The sequence below is a fragment of the Anas platyrhynchos genome, chromosome 13 (genome assembly GCF_047663525.1).
Source record: "Anas platyrhynchos isolate ZD024472 breed Pekin duck chromosome 13, IASCAAS_PekinDuck_T2T, whole genome shotgun sequence".
NCBI lineage: Eukaryota > Metazoa > Chordata > Aves > Anseriformes > Anatidae > Anas > Anas platyrhynchos.
Window position 1 is genome coordinate 3,992,103 of NC_092599.1, and position 14,816 is coordinate 4,006,918.

At 42.4% G+C, this 14,816-nt stretch overlaps 1 protein-coding gene and 1 long non-coding RNA gene across 10 annotated transcripts in view; one reads left to right on the plus strand and one right to left on the minus strand.

Moving 5' to 3' along the window:
- The window catches only part of PDZRN3 (PDZ domain containing ring finger 3), a 129,612-nt gene extending 121,280 nt beyond the window's left edge, over positions 1-8,332 (plus strand). For 2 of the 3 annotated variants that reach the window (XM_027467385.3, XM_005025696.6), the window contains 5 exons: positions 1,953-2,051; positions 2,811-2,873; positions 3,648-3,749; positions 4,836-4,952; positions 5,893-8,332. In XM_027467385.3, coding sequence (XP_027323186.1) covers positions 1,953-2,051; positions 2,811-2,873; positions 3,648-3,749; positions 4,836-4,952; positions 5,893-7,443 — 1,932 coding nt within the window. In that variant the 3' untranslated portion in view covers positions 7,444-8,332. The remainder of the gene's footprint in view (positions 1-1,952; positions 2,052-2,810; positions 2,874-3,647; positions 3,750-4,835; positions 4,953-5,892) is intronic. The other variant, XM_027467386.3, reaches the window with a different exon arrangement.
- The window catches only part of LOC106019007 (uncharacterized), a 133,621-nt gene that overhangs the window by 66,914 nt on the left and 51,891 nt on the right, over positions 1-14,816 (minus strand). The gene's annotated exons all lie outside the window — the stretch shown is intronic.

Here is a 14,816-nt window from a genome sequence, read left to right on the forward strand (position 1 = left end):
TTTTTTTAGATGCTACCACCACCAGTCTGACAAATGTCATAAAGAGTTACAGCGCTAGTTTCTTGCCATTATTTCACTGTCATGCTTTCAAATGAGTAAGCTATATAAAAATCTTCTTTAAGACCCAAAATCTTCTTGTTAAAGCATGCAGGAAATTAACGATTCTTTCTAGGCCTCAATTAGGCCCAACTCAACACACTCCCAACTTGTCCCTAATTCACACCACAGTTTCATCCAGAATAAACGCATTGATTGCAGTGGTACTCCCAGGGATTAAACACAACTGAGATCAGAATCGCTTTGTCAATCCACTTTGTCTCATCTTTTCTACTGAAGAGTTTTTAAACCTCCTCTCTAGAAAGCCCCAAAAGCTTTAGAAATCTGGAAGAAAAAAAAAAAAAAAAGCCTCACTATTAAGGCATTGTGTTCAAGCAGTAAGTAACAAAAGAGGGAGAAAAAGAGCAGCAGTTCACCATGGATACTATTGATTGAAACCATTTAAATACCATCTGAAATGTCACTGACATTTACAGCTACGTTTCTTGGAAAAAAAGAAATTACACATGTTGACAAGTAAATAACATGAGATTGCTGATCTTGGCAGCTGTCATCTAGACATGCCAATAAATTATTCATATCAGCTTGTTTTATTGTCTCGCCCCGTACAAATGGCACAGCTCGGGTCAAAACAGAAGAGACGTTCACAAATAATGAATCGTGTTATCGGGACTTCTCCGCTGCAGCAGAGGCCCAAGCACAAGCACTCGGTGCCTCACAGTGCAGCAGGGTCTGGCCCCAGCAGGGATGGCCCCAGGCTCGCTCAGGGGCTGTGTCCCCTTTCTCAACACGTGTCCCTCTGCCCCGCCTGCCTGGTCCCACTCCATCCCTTCCCAGCAATGCATTCTGACAGGTATAAGGCACAACATGGGGCCCTTCTCAAAGCTTTGGTCACTGCCAGGCAATCCTTAATGGGAATAAAAAACACTACTGCTCTTGCTTCAACTCCTCTACCTATGACAAACCATCCTTCTTCCCCGAGGAAGCATCCTGAGGACCAATGCAATAAGCTGGTTAAGTGTGTTGGGCTCCCGAGGGTCCTTAGGGTACCAGAATGTCCCTCCAAAGGGAAAAGCAGAGCTAAGAGCTGATGGTGTGGATGGGTATGTGGACTGCACGCCAGCCAGGAGCATCCCACAGCTCCGTGGGGTGTCTCCAGGGCTTGTACAACCCTTTTATACCAACCAGTATCACAGAGCAGCAGGGAACAGGAAAAAAAGTAACCCAGCTAAAAGCTTTGAGGCAAAAGCCTAGAGGAAAACCACGTATTTTTAAGATGACTTAAATGTCTCTAAGGCTGACATGACCACCACAGAGCAGTGGAATGATAAAGCATGACCTGCTCGAACCACACCCTTACAAGATACTGAAGCACATACTGTATTTCTCTTACAATGCTGAATCCTTTGCTGACAATATATTGATCTTCAGTCACACCTCGGAGAAACTTATTACAGCATTTCATGAAAATTACACAAGTTAAGGTAATCCAGTATTATATTTCTCTCTGAAAAGCAAGAAAATTTCCCTGCTTATAAGAAAATATGTATCAACTGTGGCAAATATTGAAATCATACTTTATAAGTATTTTAGCATTTGAAGTCTTACCACTACATGAAATATAGGCAATTTTTCTTCTTTTAGATCAATAAAAGGTCTATTTTCAAAATGACTTTATATTGATTGAAGGGTCAAAAAAGCCCCAAGCATTGATTGTCTGCATATAATCACGTTTTGCTCAGTAAGTTAACCTGGTCTACACAATAAAATGAAAAGAGATCTACTATATCACTTAAGCAAAATATTTTCATTGTATTTGAAAAATTGCTTCCATCAGTCACTGGTGTCTCACTGAAAATGTCTTTTTCTTGTCTTTTTTATTTTTTTAACCTCAGGAAGTAGATTTGCATAGAGTGAACAGCCAGGACAAGCTTGGCCTTACTGTATGTTACCGAACAGACGATGAGGATGACATTGGTATTTATGTGAGTGAGGTAAGACTGAGCTGATCTCCACAAGATAAAATTTGTCTTCTGACCTGCAGTGCTGGGCATTTAAGACATCCCTGCTTCTGTTTGTACCATAGTCAAAAAAACAGCCAGCATGCAGTACTTGGAAGAAATCTAATTATTTTTCCTTTCCTCCAAACTGCGTGAAATCCTGCATCCATTGAAGTCAAACTCCTACTGACTTCAATGAGAAGGTGGAGAGAGCAAAGACAGAAGAAGCAGGGTGAACACGTTTTGTTTTTTTCCTAGATTTCGGTGCAGAGCACATCAAAAGATAAGTTTGACCCCTGAAATAGCAAGCATTTTCCTACAGTGTTTCCCATTTATTTCTCTTCTCACCATTCTTCTCTAAGAGTGACATGGTATGATAGGTTTAAGGGTGATGTAACGCATATTGGCATGATTTTTCCTTAATTACAACTTATCTCCAATGACATTAAGAAACTCTGCACCAGATTATAATGCTAGAACCAAAGAAAATTAAAAATTGTCCCTGCTTCTTAAGAAATAGAGTGGAAAAAATATTCAAGTACACAACCTTCAGAAGGCTCAGGAAGAAATGTTTTGATTTTAACTTAACTATTTTAACCTGCATTTCATTTTGGCTTACATAAGCAAGGAAAAGTCTTGTAATCACTAATGAGTTTATCACATCAGTCATAGTACCAATACTGGATTTACAATGGGAAGTAAAAGACGGAGCTCTAAAACCTCCAAAATGTTTACATTTCTCTTATTTTGTAGATTGATCCCAACAGTATTGCTGCAAAAGACGGTCGGCTCCGAGAAGGGGATCGCATTATTCAAGTACGTGTGTAAATGATCAAAAGCCTACTGACACACTATAACCTGCCACAACCATTTAAATTGTTAATTTATTTTATTGTATTTTTACAAATCGTTCCTTTCAAATTGCTATTCATGGAGTGGTTTGGGTTGGAAGGGACCTTAAAGATCATCCGGTTCCAACCCCACTGCCAAGGGCAGGGACAGCTCCCACCAGAGCAGGTGGCTCCTACAGTTCCATTCAAAATTCATACAGCTCCTTTTACCTTTCTGAAGACGTTTCCTTTCCTTTGCTAGTCAGATCAAAATCAGCCAGATTTTGATGTTCCTGGCCAGGTAAAGCCCTGTGGTAGCCCTGCTCTCCAGGCTAATCATTTTGTCAGCAAATTTCATCTGCTTTCGTCACATACTCTGATACACTGCCACTTTTAAGCCTTCCTTCTGAAACAGGAACACTCCATTCTGGCCCAAGCAATTGCTCACCTTTGCAGAATGCCTCTGGGCAGCCCAATTTAGGGGGTTGCTGATAGTTGTTGAGCGGGCTGAGCCCCACTCCTGTATGCCAGGACAAGGAGCCTTCCCAGTGCAGCTCTACACCACGGGGCTTTTGGCAGAAGCAGTCTGTCTTCTGCACAGAGACTAACGCAAGCAGAGGTCCACATCCCACGTAGCATTTGGGAAGGGTGTTCAGAGCCCACCTGCCCCACTTGAGGATCTTCCTTTCCACCCAGAGCTGACCCTGCTCCCTCTCTATCCACGTGAAATGATTTCACTCTGCTGCTCTTTCCTTTAAAGATCAATGGCATAGAGGTACAGAACCGAGAAGAAGCTGTGGCACTTCTCAGCAGTGAAGAGAGCAAGAATATCTCCTTGCTGGTTGCAAGACCAGAAATTCAGGTACTGTAGCAACAGCAATAAATAAATACAACCTCTTGAGTCTTAATTAAAGACTAGCTTTTTTATAAAAAGTTGTTCCCATCTTTTGAAGAATTTTAACCTACCTAAATCTACCATGTCTACCTAAAAGCCTATTATACATCTTGACTAAATATATATATGGTCTAGAATAATGGAATTCAGCAGTCACAATGCTTCTTTATATGTTTTGTATTAAAATCCAATTTATAAGAAGTTCGGTGATTTATGTATGCTGCAATGCTATTACAAACATCGGTGTGCGGTATTATGGATGGTCTCAAGCCATAGCTATGAAGAATATACTGAACTCTAAATCCTATAGCTATTGATTATTCATTCATTAAAACACCTATTATTTAGCCCTTTATAACGCCGTCTCTTAATGTAGTTAAAGACTGTCAAGAAGCATCCTCAGCTGTAATAAAAGGTTGAAGCAGATCCCTTTATCAAGCTGGGATTAGCACAACAAAGGTGCCGAACAAACAGCCACAAGCACTGTTGTTTGATCTGTCTCTTGCTCCATGTGCTGAGAGCAACCCTCGCCAGTGCACCCAGAGACACGGGGTCGTGCCCATGACTGTCTCGTTAGCCTCAACGTTTCTGATCTTTTCCTTGGAGATGGCTGAGGTTGGGAGGAAAAAGTCTCGCAGACCCACAGGAAGCATTTTTCACTCTGGCCCTTTATGCTGCCTCACAAGTGGTGCATTCAAAGCTTTGGGCCCTGGAGTATTTTATACATCCTAATCAAATCATGTGCAAACCAAAACAGCCCCAATGCTTACAAGTATTTCCAGGGATGAAAGGGCTGGTTTTGTTTCATATAAAGGGCTGATGAAGATAAAACCATGATGTTGGAAGTCGAGGTGGCTGAGGGGGGAGGTAGGGCAGTCAATGCCCACACTTGGTACAAGGGGATATGTGCTTCCTCTCAGGACGCAGCACTGCCATCACAGGAAAGAATCCCCTAAGGTTTTCCAATCCCTTTCCACAAAAAGGAACATAATTTACATCAGTCTTCATTCTTTTGATAACATTTGGTTTGTTTTTCCCTCCTTTTTCACATAGCTGGATGAAGGATGGATGGATGATGACAGAAATGATTTTCTGGATGACTTGCACATGGACATGTTAGAGGAGCAGCACCACCAGGCAATGCAATTTACTGCCAGCATGCTCCAGCAGGTACTGCTGTTCTGTTGTGCAGTGGTGTCAAAACGGCACCTTGCACTCAATATTCCAATATTGAGCTTGACTGAATATACTTAGTGTCCCAAATGATGATCAAGGCAAAAAGACTTCCTGCAAAAATCAAGATATTACTTAACGATCCACAAACACCTTCCTGGGGATCCAACTGCTTTAAAATGTTACCTTTTTTATTTTGTCCATTAAGACAATATGATCACAGTTCTTAGAAATCCACCATTCTGGCTGTGGTCAGTGACAGAAGCAGATAGGTATATGATAGAGAGAGCAGGCAGAGAGCTGACTTCTAAAACATCCCATTTGATATGCATGCACATACTGAAAACAGCCTGCCCCCAAAACCCATAAAATCCAAATGGAGAACTCAGGCAAATGACTGAAATGAGGTCTATATATATGAGGAGAAAGGCAAAGAAAAAGTTTTTGCATACCAAAGTTTATGCAGGGCCACAGATTTGGACCCAGATTCCCTGTTGTTCTGCCATGATCTATGCAATCATACAAGCTCATTAGTAGTTTTTCAATTTTTGTCCAGAGTTTCCTAAATCTACATCTTCTGTGGGAGCCTCATGTTTTGAAGAGAGGGATTCTTACCTGGGCACCACAGTAGAACTGGATACTTTTGTGCACCTAAATGGGAACACTACAATTTTGAACATTTGAATTCTAGTGTTGTTGCTAAATAAATGAAAAACAGACCTCAAACTCTGTTGAAAAGGCCATCCACAGCATGCTGTGTTTTCTGGCGCCATTTCTATGTGTTCTTATTAAAATGGAGCTTGTTTTCCATACAAGTAAAAGCCAAAGATACACAAAGTCTAACAGGTGATGCATAAAGAAAACTATTTAATAAACACCCTGAGATATTTTATGTCCTTGCAATAATTTCTCTTTGTCTTTTGATCTTTACTGCTAGAAGAAGCACGAGGAAGATGGCGGTACCACAGACACAGCCACCATTTTATCTAACCAGCACGAGAAGGACAGCGGCGTGGGGCGCACAGACGACAGCACTCGGAACGATGAGAGCTCTGAGCAGGAAAACAATGCCGATGATCACACCACTTCCTCCAACACTTTAGGGAGCCAGAAGAAGCTGACTTACAGTCACGACACCCTCGGAAGCGGCGATATGCAGTTCAGCAACGAGTCGTTCATCTCAGCCGACTGCACCGACGTCGACTTCCTTGGCATCCCCGTAGACGAATGTGAGCGATTCCGGGAACTGCTGGAACTGAAGTGCCAGGTGAAGTCTGCCAGCCCTTACAGCCTGTACTACCATAACAGCACTCTGGATATGAGCAAAAGCGACCAAGAAAGCGTTGACAAAGAGCTGGAGATGCTGAATGAGGAGCTGCGCAATATCGAGCTGGAGTGCCTGAATATTGTGAGAGCTCATAAAATGCAGCAGCTGAAAGATCAGTACCGGGAGCCCTGGATGCTGCATAACAGTGGCTTCCGCAACTACAACACCAGCATCGACGTTCGCAGGCATGAGCTCTCAGACATTACAGAGCTCCCTGAGAAGTCTGACAAGGATAGCTCGAGCGCATACAACACAGGGGAAAGCTGCCGGAGCACACCGCTCACGCTGGAGATTTCCCCTGACAATTCGCTGCGCAGAACTGCGGAAGGCGTCAACTGTCAAGGTAACGAGGGGGCAGTGGCATACAACGTCTCCCAAAAGAATTTACTGGCTGGCTCAGAAAGCCACGAATCCAGCACTGGTAAATGCCATTCCTCTGCTAAAGATCCCGACCTTGGCAAGCAGCTGGAAAGCAAGGAGAGAAAACCCAGTGATGGAAGCAAAAGCCCTACACATGGTCAAAAACCTTCTGGCTCCTACGTCTCCCCGTACCATCACTCCCCATATAAGCATGCTCATATTCCTGCCCATGCACAGCACTACCAGAGCTACATGCAGCTGATCCAACAGAAATCAGCGGTGGAGTACGCGCAGAGCCAAATGAGCCTGGTGAGTATGTGTAAAGACTTTAACGCGAGCCAAAGCGAGCCAAGGATGGAGTGGAAAGTCAAAGTGCGAAGCGACGGGACGCGGTACATCACAAAGAGGCCGGTCAGGGACCGGCTGCTGAGAGAACGTGCCATCAAGATCAAGGAAGAGCGCAGCGGAATGACTACCGATGACGATGCCATAAGTGAAATGAAGATGGGCCGGTACTGGAGTAAGGAAGAGCGAAAGCAGCATTTAGTGAAGGCGAAGGAGCAGAGGAGGAGGCGTGAGTTCATGATGCAGAGCAGGCTAGATTGTTTGAAGGAACAGCAAGGTGCAGAAGAAAAGAAAGAGATGAATATCATTGAACTGAGCCACAAAAAAATGATGAAGAAAAGAAATAAAAAAATATTTGACAATTGGATGACAATCCAGGAACTCCTTACCCACGGAACAAAGTCACCGGACGGCACACGCGTGTACAATTCCTTCCTGTCAGTGACTACTGTATAATCACCATTGCTAAGTTATGTACATAAAACACTACCATTGGGGTAGAAATCAATGCCTCGTTCAATGTGGCAAGATTTTTGTATATAAGATACGGTCATCGAGTTTATAGTTCAAATACTGAACTCTACAACTGTGGGTGCCAGGATCTCCGCCGTGAAGTGGAGAGAAAGTTTGCCCATCTCCTTCAAAGGCAATACTAGCAGTGCTTTTTGGAATACTGATTGTACTTTTTTACTTGTTACCTTTTACATAAAGCGTTTAACTATCAGAAATGTATTAACCATACTTACACAGGTAATTTGCTTAAACTATATTCATATAAAAGGTACCCGTGCTTTTCTTTGCCTAAAAAAATGCAAAAAACCCACAAGAGCAACTGCACATATGTATTTTTTGTGAAACCATATTTTGTGATACTATTTTGCTGTTGTTCACTTCTACACCAAGTGCTGTTTATCAATATTTAGCTCAAGGTTTAAACTCAGAATTATTGAATTCCTAACGGAGTCATTCTCTTGTAATATTTAACATTTATCAAACAGCAGTCTTTAGAGTTATGATCAACATTTAAACATTTTTCCTTTTAAGGTTTCTAAAGAAAGCATATAGGTTTCATCTGAAAAGCCTGAAGCAAAGTACAGTATACTGCAGCTTTAAAGGATTTTAAAGCATGCTTGCAAATGTTGCAACCTATTGAAAAATGTGCATGTACAGCTAATTTGTTTATATAAGACAGTTTGTGGAATTTGAAAAGCCCATGGTAGTAACTGTTTGCTTTATAGATTTGAATGTACTGAATTATAAAAGCAGTTTCATGAAATCATCATTAGCTACAAACGTTAACAAGTAAAATGAAGTAAAATAAATTATTGTTTTATATTTCAAACAATTTTACATTCTTTTGACTCCCTTCTGGTTTCTCCATGCTGAGTATCCTTTCCTGGAGCGTAGCTCCTGCGCTGCCAGGACTGCCTGCCCAAGTCACACCTAGCAGGAAAATCTGCATCCTGACCTCGGGGGGATTTTGGATGGAGGTGTTCTTGAGGGAAGGAGACGTGGAGGGAAGAAGCAAGAGAGAAGTAAGAGGAACATGAAAAGTAGAATCAAGCAATGCAGATAATAAACTCACAAGGCATTTAAGATGACCTGCAAGTGAGAAAAAAAAACAGGACTTCTACTCTCCTGTTTTGTTTTGTTTCATGATTTATTAAAGTGACCTACAAACAACAGCATGGGTTTGCATTAAAAAGAGACAAATATATAAATTAAATATATGATTTAAATCAAATATATAAATTAAAACAGAAGAGATGGGGAAAAGGATAAAGAGTAAATGTCAGAAAGGCATCTTACTCTTTTTCTGTTTTTCTATTTCTAATTAAGAATTCAAACATAAATTGGAATTTTTGCTGGATAAATGGTAAACTAGACTCATTATGAATAGCTCCCAGATTCTTCACCCCTTCTCCTTTTTGCTCACTGCCACAAAAAGCTCTCACCCAAACCCTTCTAAATCTCTGTTCTGAACTCTTCCACCATAACTATACAGAGCAAAAACTATAACTTGAATGATAGAGGTGAAAAGCTGGAAGGGGAGGAATTAACAGCTTCTCAGTGCCTATTTTGCCAGTTATCAGGAATCAAGCAACAGACCTGTGGTTTCTCCCCCATTCTCTTTGTGGATTAGCATTGAATGTATATCTACCATATTCCACAGTCAGCTATTTTACATACAGGAAAATATGTCGTAAGCCACTGTAAATCATCATTGCCCCTTGAAATCTGACGCTCATATCAGTAACCCTCTGTACATTTACCTTTGAATGATATTTACCTTTGGGACAACGTACCGGTCTTGCTGTAGTGTGTGGAAGATTTTCTGTTGACTTTGCTAGAGCCAGGAATTCACTTGACATACTAGAAGCTGGTTACCATCACAAGTTGCACAGAAGGAAAAGCGTAATGTATGATATTCACAACATGCTGCCTTCAACATAAGGTGCTTCCTATCTCTGTCTCACATCTGCTTTACTCTGATTTTTTGTTCTGTTCATCCCAATTGCAAGGAGAGCGCCCTAGCAGGATATTGCTTCTTCTAAAGCTCAGAAATCCACACGGACGGGCAGAGCTATAATTAGCGTGGAATCACAATCCTTAAACAGGCATGAAAAGGCCTTTAAGCTGTCTTTATTCTACCTGGAAATGTTAGAGTAGGATTTGAAATGCTCTAATGAGGAAAAATTATCAAGTTGTTCCTCATACAAATGGCTCCTCTGGAAAAACTTCACAGGTAACAGGTTCTTAAAGCATCAGTCAGATAAACGCTGAGCATTACGTGCATGTGTGTAACAGCAGAAACGTACCTGGGAATGTGTAGAAATTATACCAAAGCATCAACAGCATAAGATTTGCATTCTGTTAAGATGCTGAAATAAAATTATTGGCCAAGAATTACTTTGATACCTTTGAGTTTTTCCTCTCTGAGCATTTGTTATTTTGGTCACTTAAAAATCACGTGTCTGCTGTAGTATTATGGTTTGTTAATTAACACAATTTCACAGAATCCATCAGTTATCCTGCAAACCTGGGCAAAAGTTATGCAAAACTTTTTCTAGATCCGTTAGTTACCTTATCTCACACCCTTTTTCATTGCCTTGTAGAAGTACTTAATGCCACACTGAAAAGGGAGATTTGGGTTCTTTTAATAGATTGCAAGGAAATAGTGGAAATACCATAAAGTGAGTCCAAACCTGACCTCATTACAGTGAAATGAATCGGCCCAGAAAGCAGCCTTTGATGCCTAAGTGGAAATACGTCATGTAACAGCTTCTCTAAAAACTTGTCTTATAGGAGGTACCTCAGTGCTTAAAAGATAACAACAACTGACTTACTTGAGGCTTCACCTGGCAGCCTCTCTCAGCCACCTCAGCAGAGCAGCAGAGCCAGCCTCAGCGGGGCCGACCCTCGGCAGGAGGCTGACCCTTAGCTTCAGCCCCAGTTGCTCTGCCTGCTGCAGGGACCGGCACTCCCAGGTGTGCTCCTCGTGCTGGGGAGGCTGGTTCCAAGCACCTCCTGAACTTTGAGCCTGGAATGAGCTAAAGGGAGTGTTTCTCATTTACACCTGGAAGTACAGATACTCATTTCCATCCTCCTCCTTTTCCCTTCCTCCCTGGCCACTTCATTGAGTGTAATCTCCTCCTGGGTGACAGCCAAGCCCAGAGTAGGACAGGGAGAGAACCTAAATACACGAAGGGAGAACAAACAATTGCCAAGCAGCTGGGGAGATTTTGTCTCCTTACAGAGCCTGCGTGCACAGGTCCCTGAGGCTCCCCAGCACGCAGCCTTCATTCATTTCTGCCACCCACACCCATCTCTGCTTTGGCTGGCATGCTGCTGTCACACACCTGGTGCTTCTGTCCCCATCCTACACCAACACCCCCTCGGCAAACCAGAGATTTGAGCAGGAATCCCCACGTACAGCTTGATGCCAAATTTGGCCTGATTCTTCCCAGAAAAACAGGCTCCGTGTCAAACTCAGGGCAGTTTCCCTAAATTGGAGGATGTCTCCCAGATGTAAGATCTATAAAAATGTAAAATACTTATTTGCAAATAGGGTCTAAATCAGCGTGGAATCACCCAGCTTGGATGTGCACTGAAATGGGAAAGCCCTGAACCAAACCTAACAGCGTTTTTTTGTAAATTAAAAGAAGAGAACTTGCACATTAGGGATGGCAAATAAAATGAGGTAAGACTCCAAATTGCCTAGGGAATACTGGTTGGAGAACTAATTAGGATTATAAACTGAAAGTATGTAAATTAACCAAATATAATTATCTACTAGTGGCCTTTGGAAATAGGTTACAGGATACTTGTTAGCAAAATTGCTCAAATGCCTGGAAGCCATACAAAGCAAGCCATAAGCGATTTAAACTCCTATTTTTGTTTTATTTCCAATTCTTTTTAAATCAGTTGTTGTATTAAGGACATCTTGGAACATAAACTAATTAGAAAGAAGTCAAAAAACAAAAGGCAGAAACTGTCACAGCAGATGCTGTACCTCCAGCCCAAGGTACAGAGGAGGTATCTTTAATAAAGCCAAGAGGCCTCCAGTTTTATTAAAAGTAAATTCTTTACTGTAACAAAATAGCAAAGATTCTGCTTGGGTTTTCATCCCAGCAGCTTTTCTCTTCATCAGAACCGTTTCTATGAGCTTCCAGCCAGAGTTAATCTGGAAGAGTGGCAGCCTTTTGCACAAGCACAGCTCAGCAGCACAAGGTTTCAGTGAAGATGCGTTTGCTGTTCAAATGCAGAGATGCAGAATTAATGCCACTTTTCTCAGTGTCCGGCAGGACACAAAGCAGTACTAGAGTCCAGGGCTTCTATGGGGAAAGCTACCTAAATACCTTTTAATTGTCACTGTTTAAAAGACATTAATCATCCCGCAGCCCTGCTAACATAATGCCCTCCCAAGCTGTGCCTGCCCAAAAGCTCCAGCAGATCCATGCTAATAAATTATGCAGCTATTTCTGGTGCAGGACTGGCCATAAACCTTCTAATGGCCAGGTTTGCAAGTTAGCATGCAATGCCCAGAAGAGTTCTTGTGTTAACTCCTCCTCTCAGTTGGGTCCTAAACCTTCTTTTCCTGGAATCGTAAAATGCCCAAAACACTGGAAACACCCTCATTTCTGTAACATAAAGAGATGCAATTGCCTACGTTGAAAACTAGCTGGAAAACACAATAACAAAATGAATTGAAAAGCCACTTGCCTACTCTACTGGATTCAGTCTGCTGGTTTTGAATATTTCATCCAAGTTCTGTTACCTAAATGAATATATTAACGTTGTGGATCTAATCATAGTCACAGTGCTCTTTACTGATGAAGTCCAAAATGGGAACCAAGTTCCACCAGTTTATTATGAGAAATTGTGTCATCTTCTGCAACACAGAATGCTTCTTGGATAAGATTTAATCAAATCAATGAATAATGCAAACAACAGCCTGATAACAATGCTCCAATTAGCAGTTCAATTTACAGAAATACAATGCCAATATTATAAAAGTCAGTGGAGCTCCACTGAAGTCAAAGCCCAAATAAAAATCTGGTGTGATATTCTTACTTTTTTGGTAATTTTAAAAAGATAACTAAACTTCTCCAGTATCTTCTCCCAGCACCTGAATTTACCCATGAAAAGTCAAGCTGAAATAAGCCCCACCAGCTTACCTATTCCTCCCAGCAGATGATGTTGGCCTTAGGTCATGCATTTCTCACGTCCTACTTCCATCTCTCCCCTTTCTGGGGAAAATGAGTCAGCTACATCGGAAAGGGACCAGAAAGAATAATCACTGCCGTTTCTCAGTTGGGCCTGGGCCCAGCTATGACTAGGGATCACTTACATATGCAGGAAATTACATACATAAAGCACACACACAAAAAGCCAAACCTGGCTCTGCTTGTATGTTTTGAATTTGTGTTTAGATCTTAAGGACCAGAAAGCCCATTTCACATATGATATAATCAGCATATAATATTTCACATTAAATTATAATTCTGCTCTTTTGGAGCTAGAAAAATCCCCAAAGGACTGGAAATCTCTTCATTTCCACAGCTTAAAAGATTATATGGCTTGCTCTGAAAGCCAGGTAGGAGAGTCTATTATAAAATGCAACCCTGAAGGACAGCACATACCCAGAACAAAGGTTTGAAACCAAACTGCTGACAAATCCTACACTGCAGAAGTGCAAAAGGGCACAATAGCTTGGGTGGCTGGGTCGTGGGCCGCTCATTTGGGCCAGGAGAGCACTCGGTCTGTCCTTTCAGATAAGTTTGCCAGGGAGGAGCTTTACAAGTAATTTCTTTGACAATCCATCCTTTTTATGTTAGGCAACTGCGGGACCCTGCAACAGGGAGCCCCATTAACCGAGAATAAGAACTTCTCTGTAAAAGTGAACTTCTGGTGACCCTCTCTCAAAGAAAATACTTTATCATATTGGAGCGCGGGCCTCCCAGGTGTCACAGCGCAGCTCGCACCGGGCGGGATTCCATTGTCCCCATTAGGAGAGCCTGCTTTGATTTCCGATAATCCAGCCTTTGGCTTAGCTGGGCTTTGTTAGCTTAGAATGCCATAAACAAAGACTCCCCAAAAGGCAAATCCAACTATAATTGTTTAATAAAAGCAAATCTAAAGACTGCGAATTGAAGGGACCCAAGTTTTGTCAAATTTCTGCTTAGCTCCAGTTCAATGTAAGCATCCACCACTTACCAGTCCTCAGGGCTCGAGGTAGCAGCCAAAATCAAAGCAGGAAGGGCACATCCAAACAATTTCCACAAGAAACAAGTCTCAGTTACGCCATAAGATCCAGCAAGCACAGATGCCAAGCGTAACAAAAAGCAAAGCCAGTTTTACAAAGCTATTCCAGAGAAGGCTTCTCTGCTCTACTGCATTTAAGCTCTCATTCAAAGAAACTCCACGGACTTCTCTCCACAACCCGAACTCAAGGCAGAGGCAAGCACTACATGGTGGTTGGTAATAACCTGATGAGCCTTTTTCAGCATTTCCATTCCAAAGTCATCAAAAGCTATCTAGAAAGGAAAGACGGATCCCTCCTATACAGACACCCGCACGGCTTTCTCCTGTGTCAGCGTTTATCAGCACAACTACAAGTTCTGCTTCATTGAGTCTTGCCAGAAGTCTTTGTAGGCATCTCTCTGTGCCTCTATTGATGCAGGAAGGAACCTCTGGAGATCAGCTAATGCAATCCCTCACTTAAACACATTATCAAGCACTGCTAAACACAACAAACAAACAGGGAATGCAGACCTAAGGCAAAGGCCAGAAGCACAAAGAAGCAGCCACTAAAAGAGGGTCAAGAGTTTCAGCACAGACTCTGCTTCTCTTCCCTGCAAGCATCCCTGTGACACACGCTGCAGCCTCTTATGTCCTAGTCTTGCAAGTCTTGAGACTTGTCTTTAAGCACCCTGACCACCACCTTCCACTGCAAACCATGGCAGTGTCTCAGGTTTTGTGGGAGGCCGTGTGAGTGGTTCTTGGGGTGTATGACCAGGCAGTGCCTGCATGAGCAGGGTGCTGTGGGTCCCGGGGCCCCGGTGGGCAGCTGAGCAGCACAGTCCCTGTCCCCACCAGTTCCCCAAGCACAGCTGGCTCGTGTCAAGGTGGCTGTAGCACCACGCTGCAGCTCTTTGACACAGCCCCAGACCTGAGCAGGCATCAAATCAGAATCAGTTGTGCAAGGTTCATGCGTGATACAGGAGGTTTAGCAGATGTTTTCGTATTTCTGCCCTTTAAAATATCTGCAGTGGAAGCAGAGCACATACCACACACCTAGAGGACGGAGGAGGTTACATGCCTTTAGG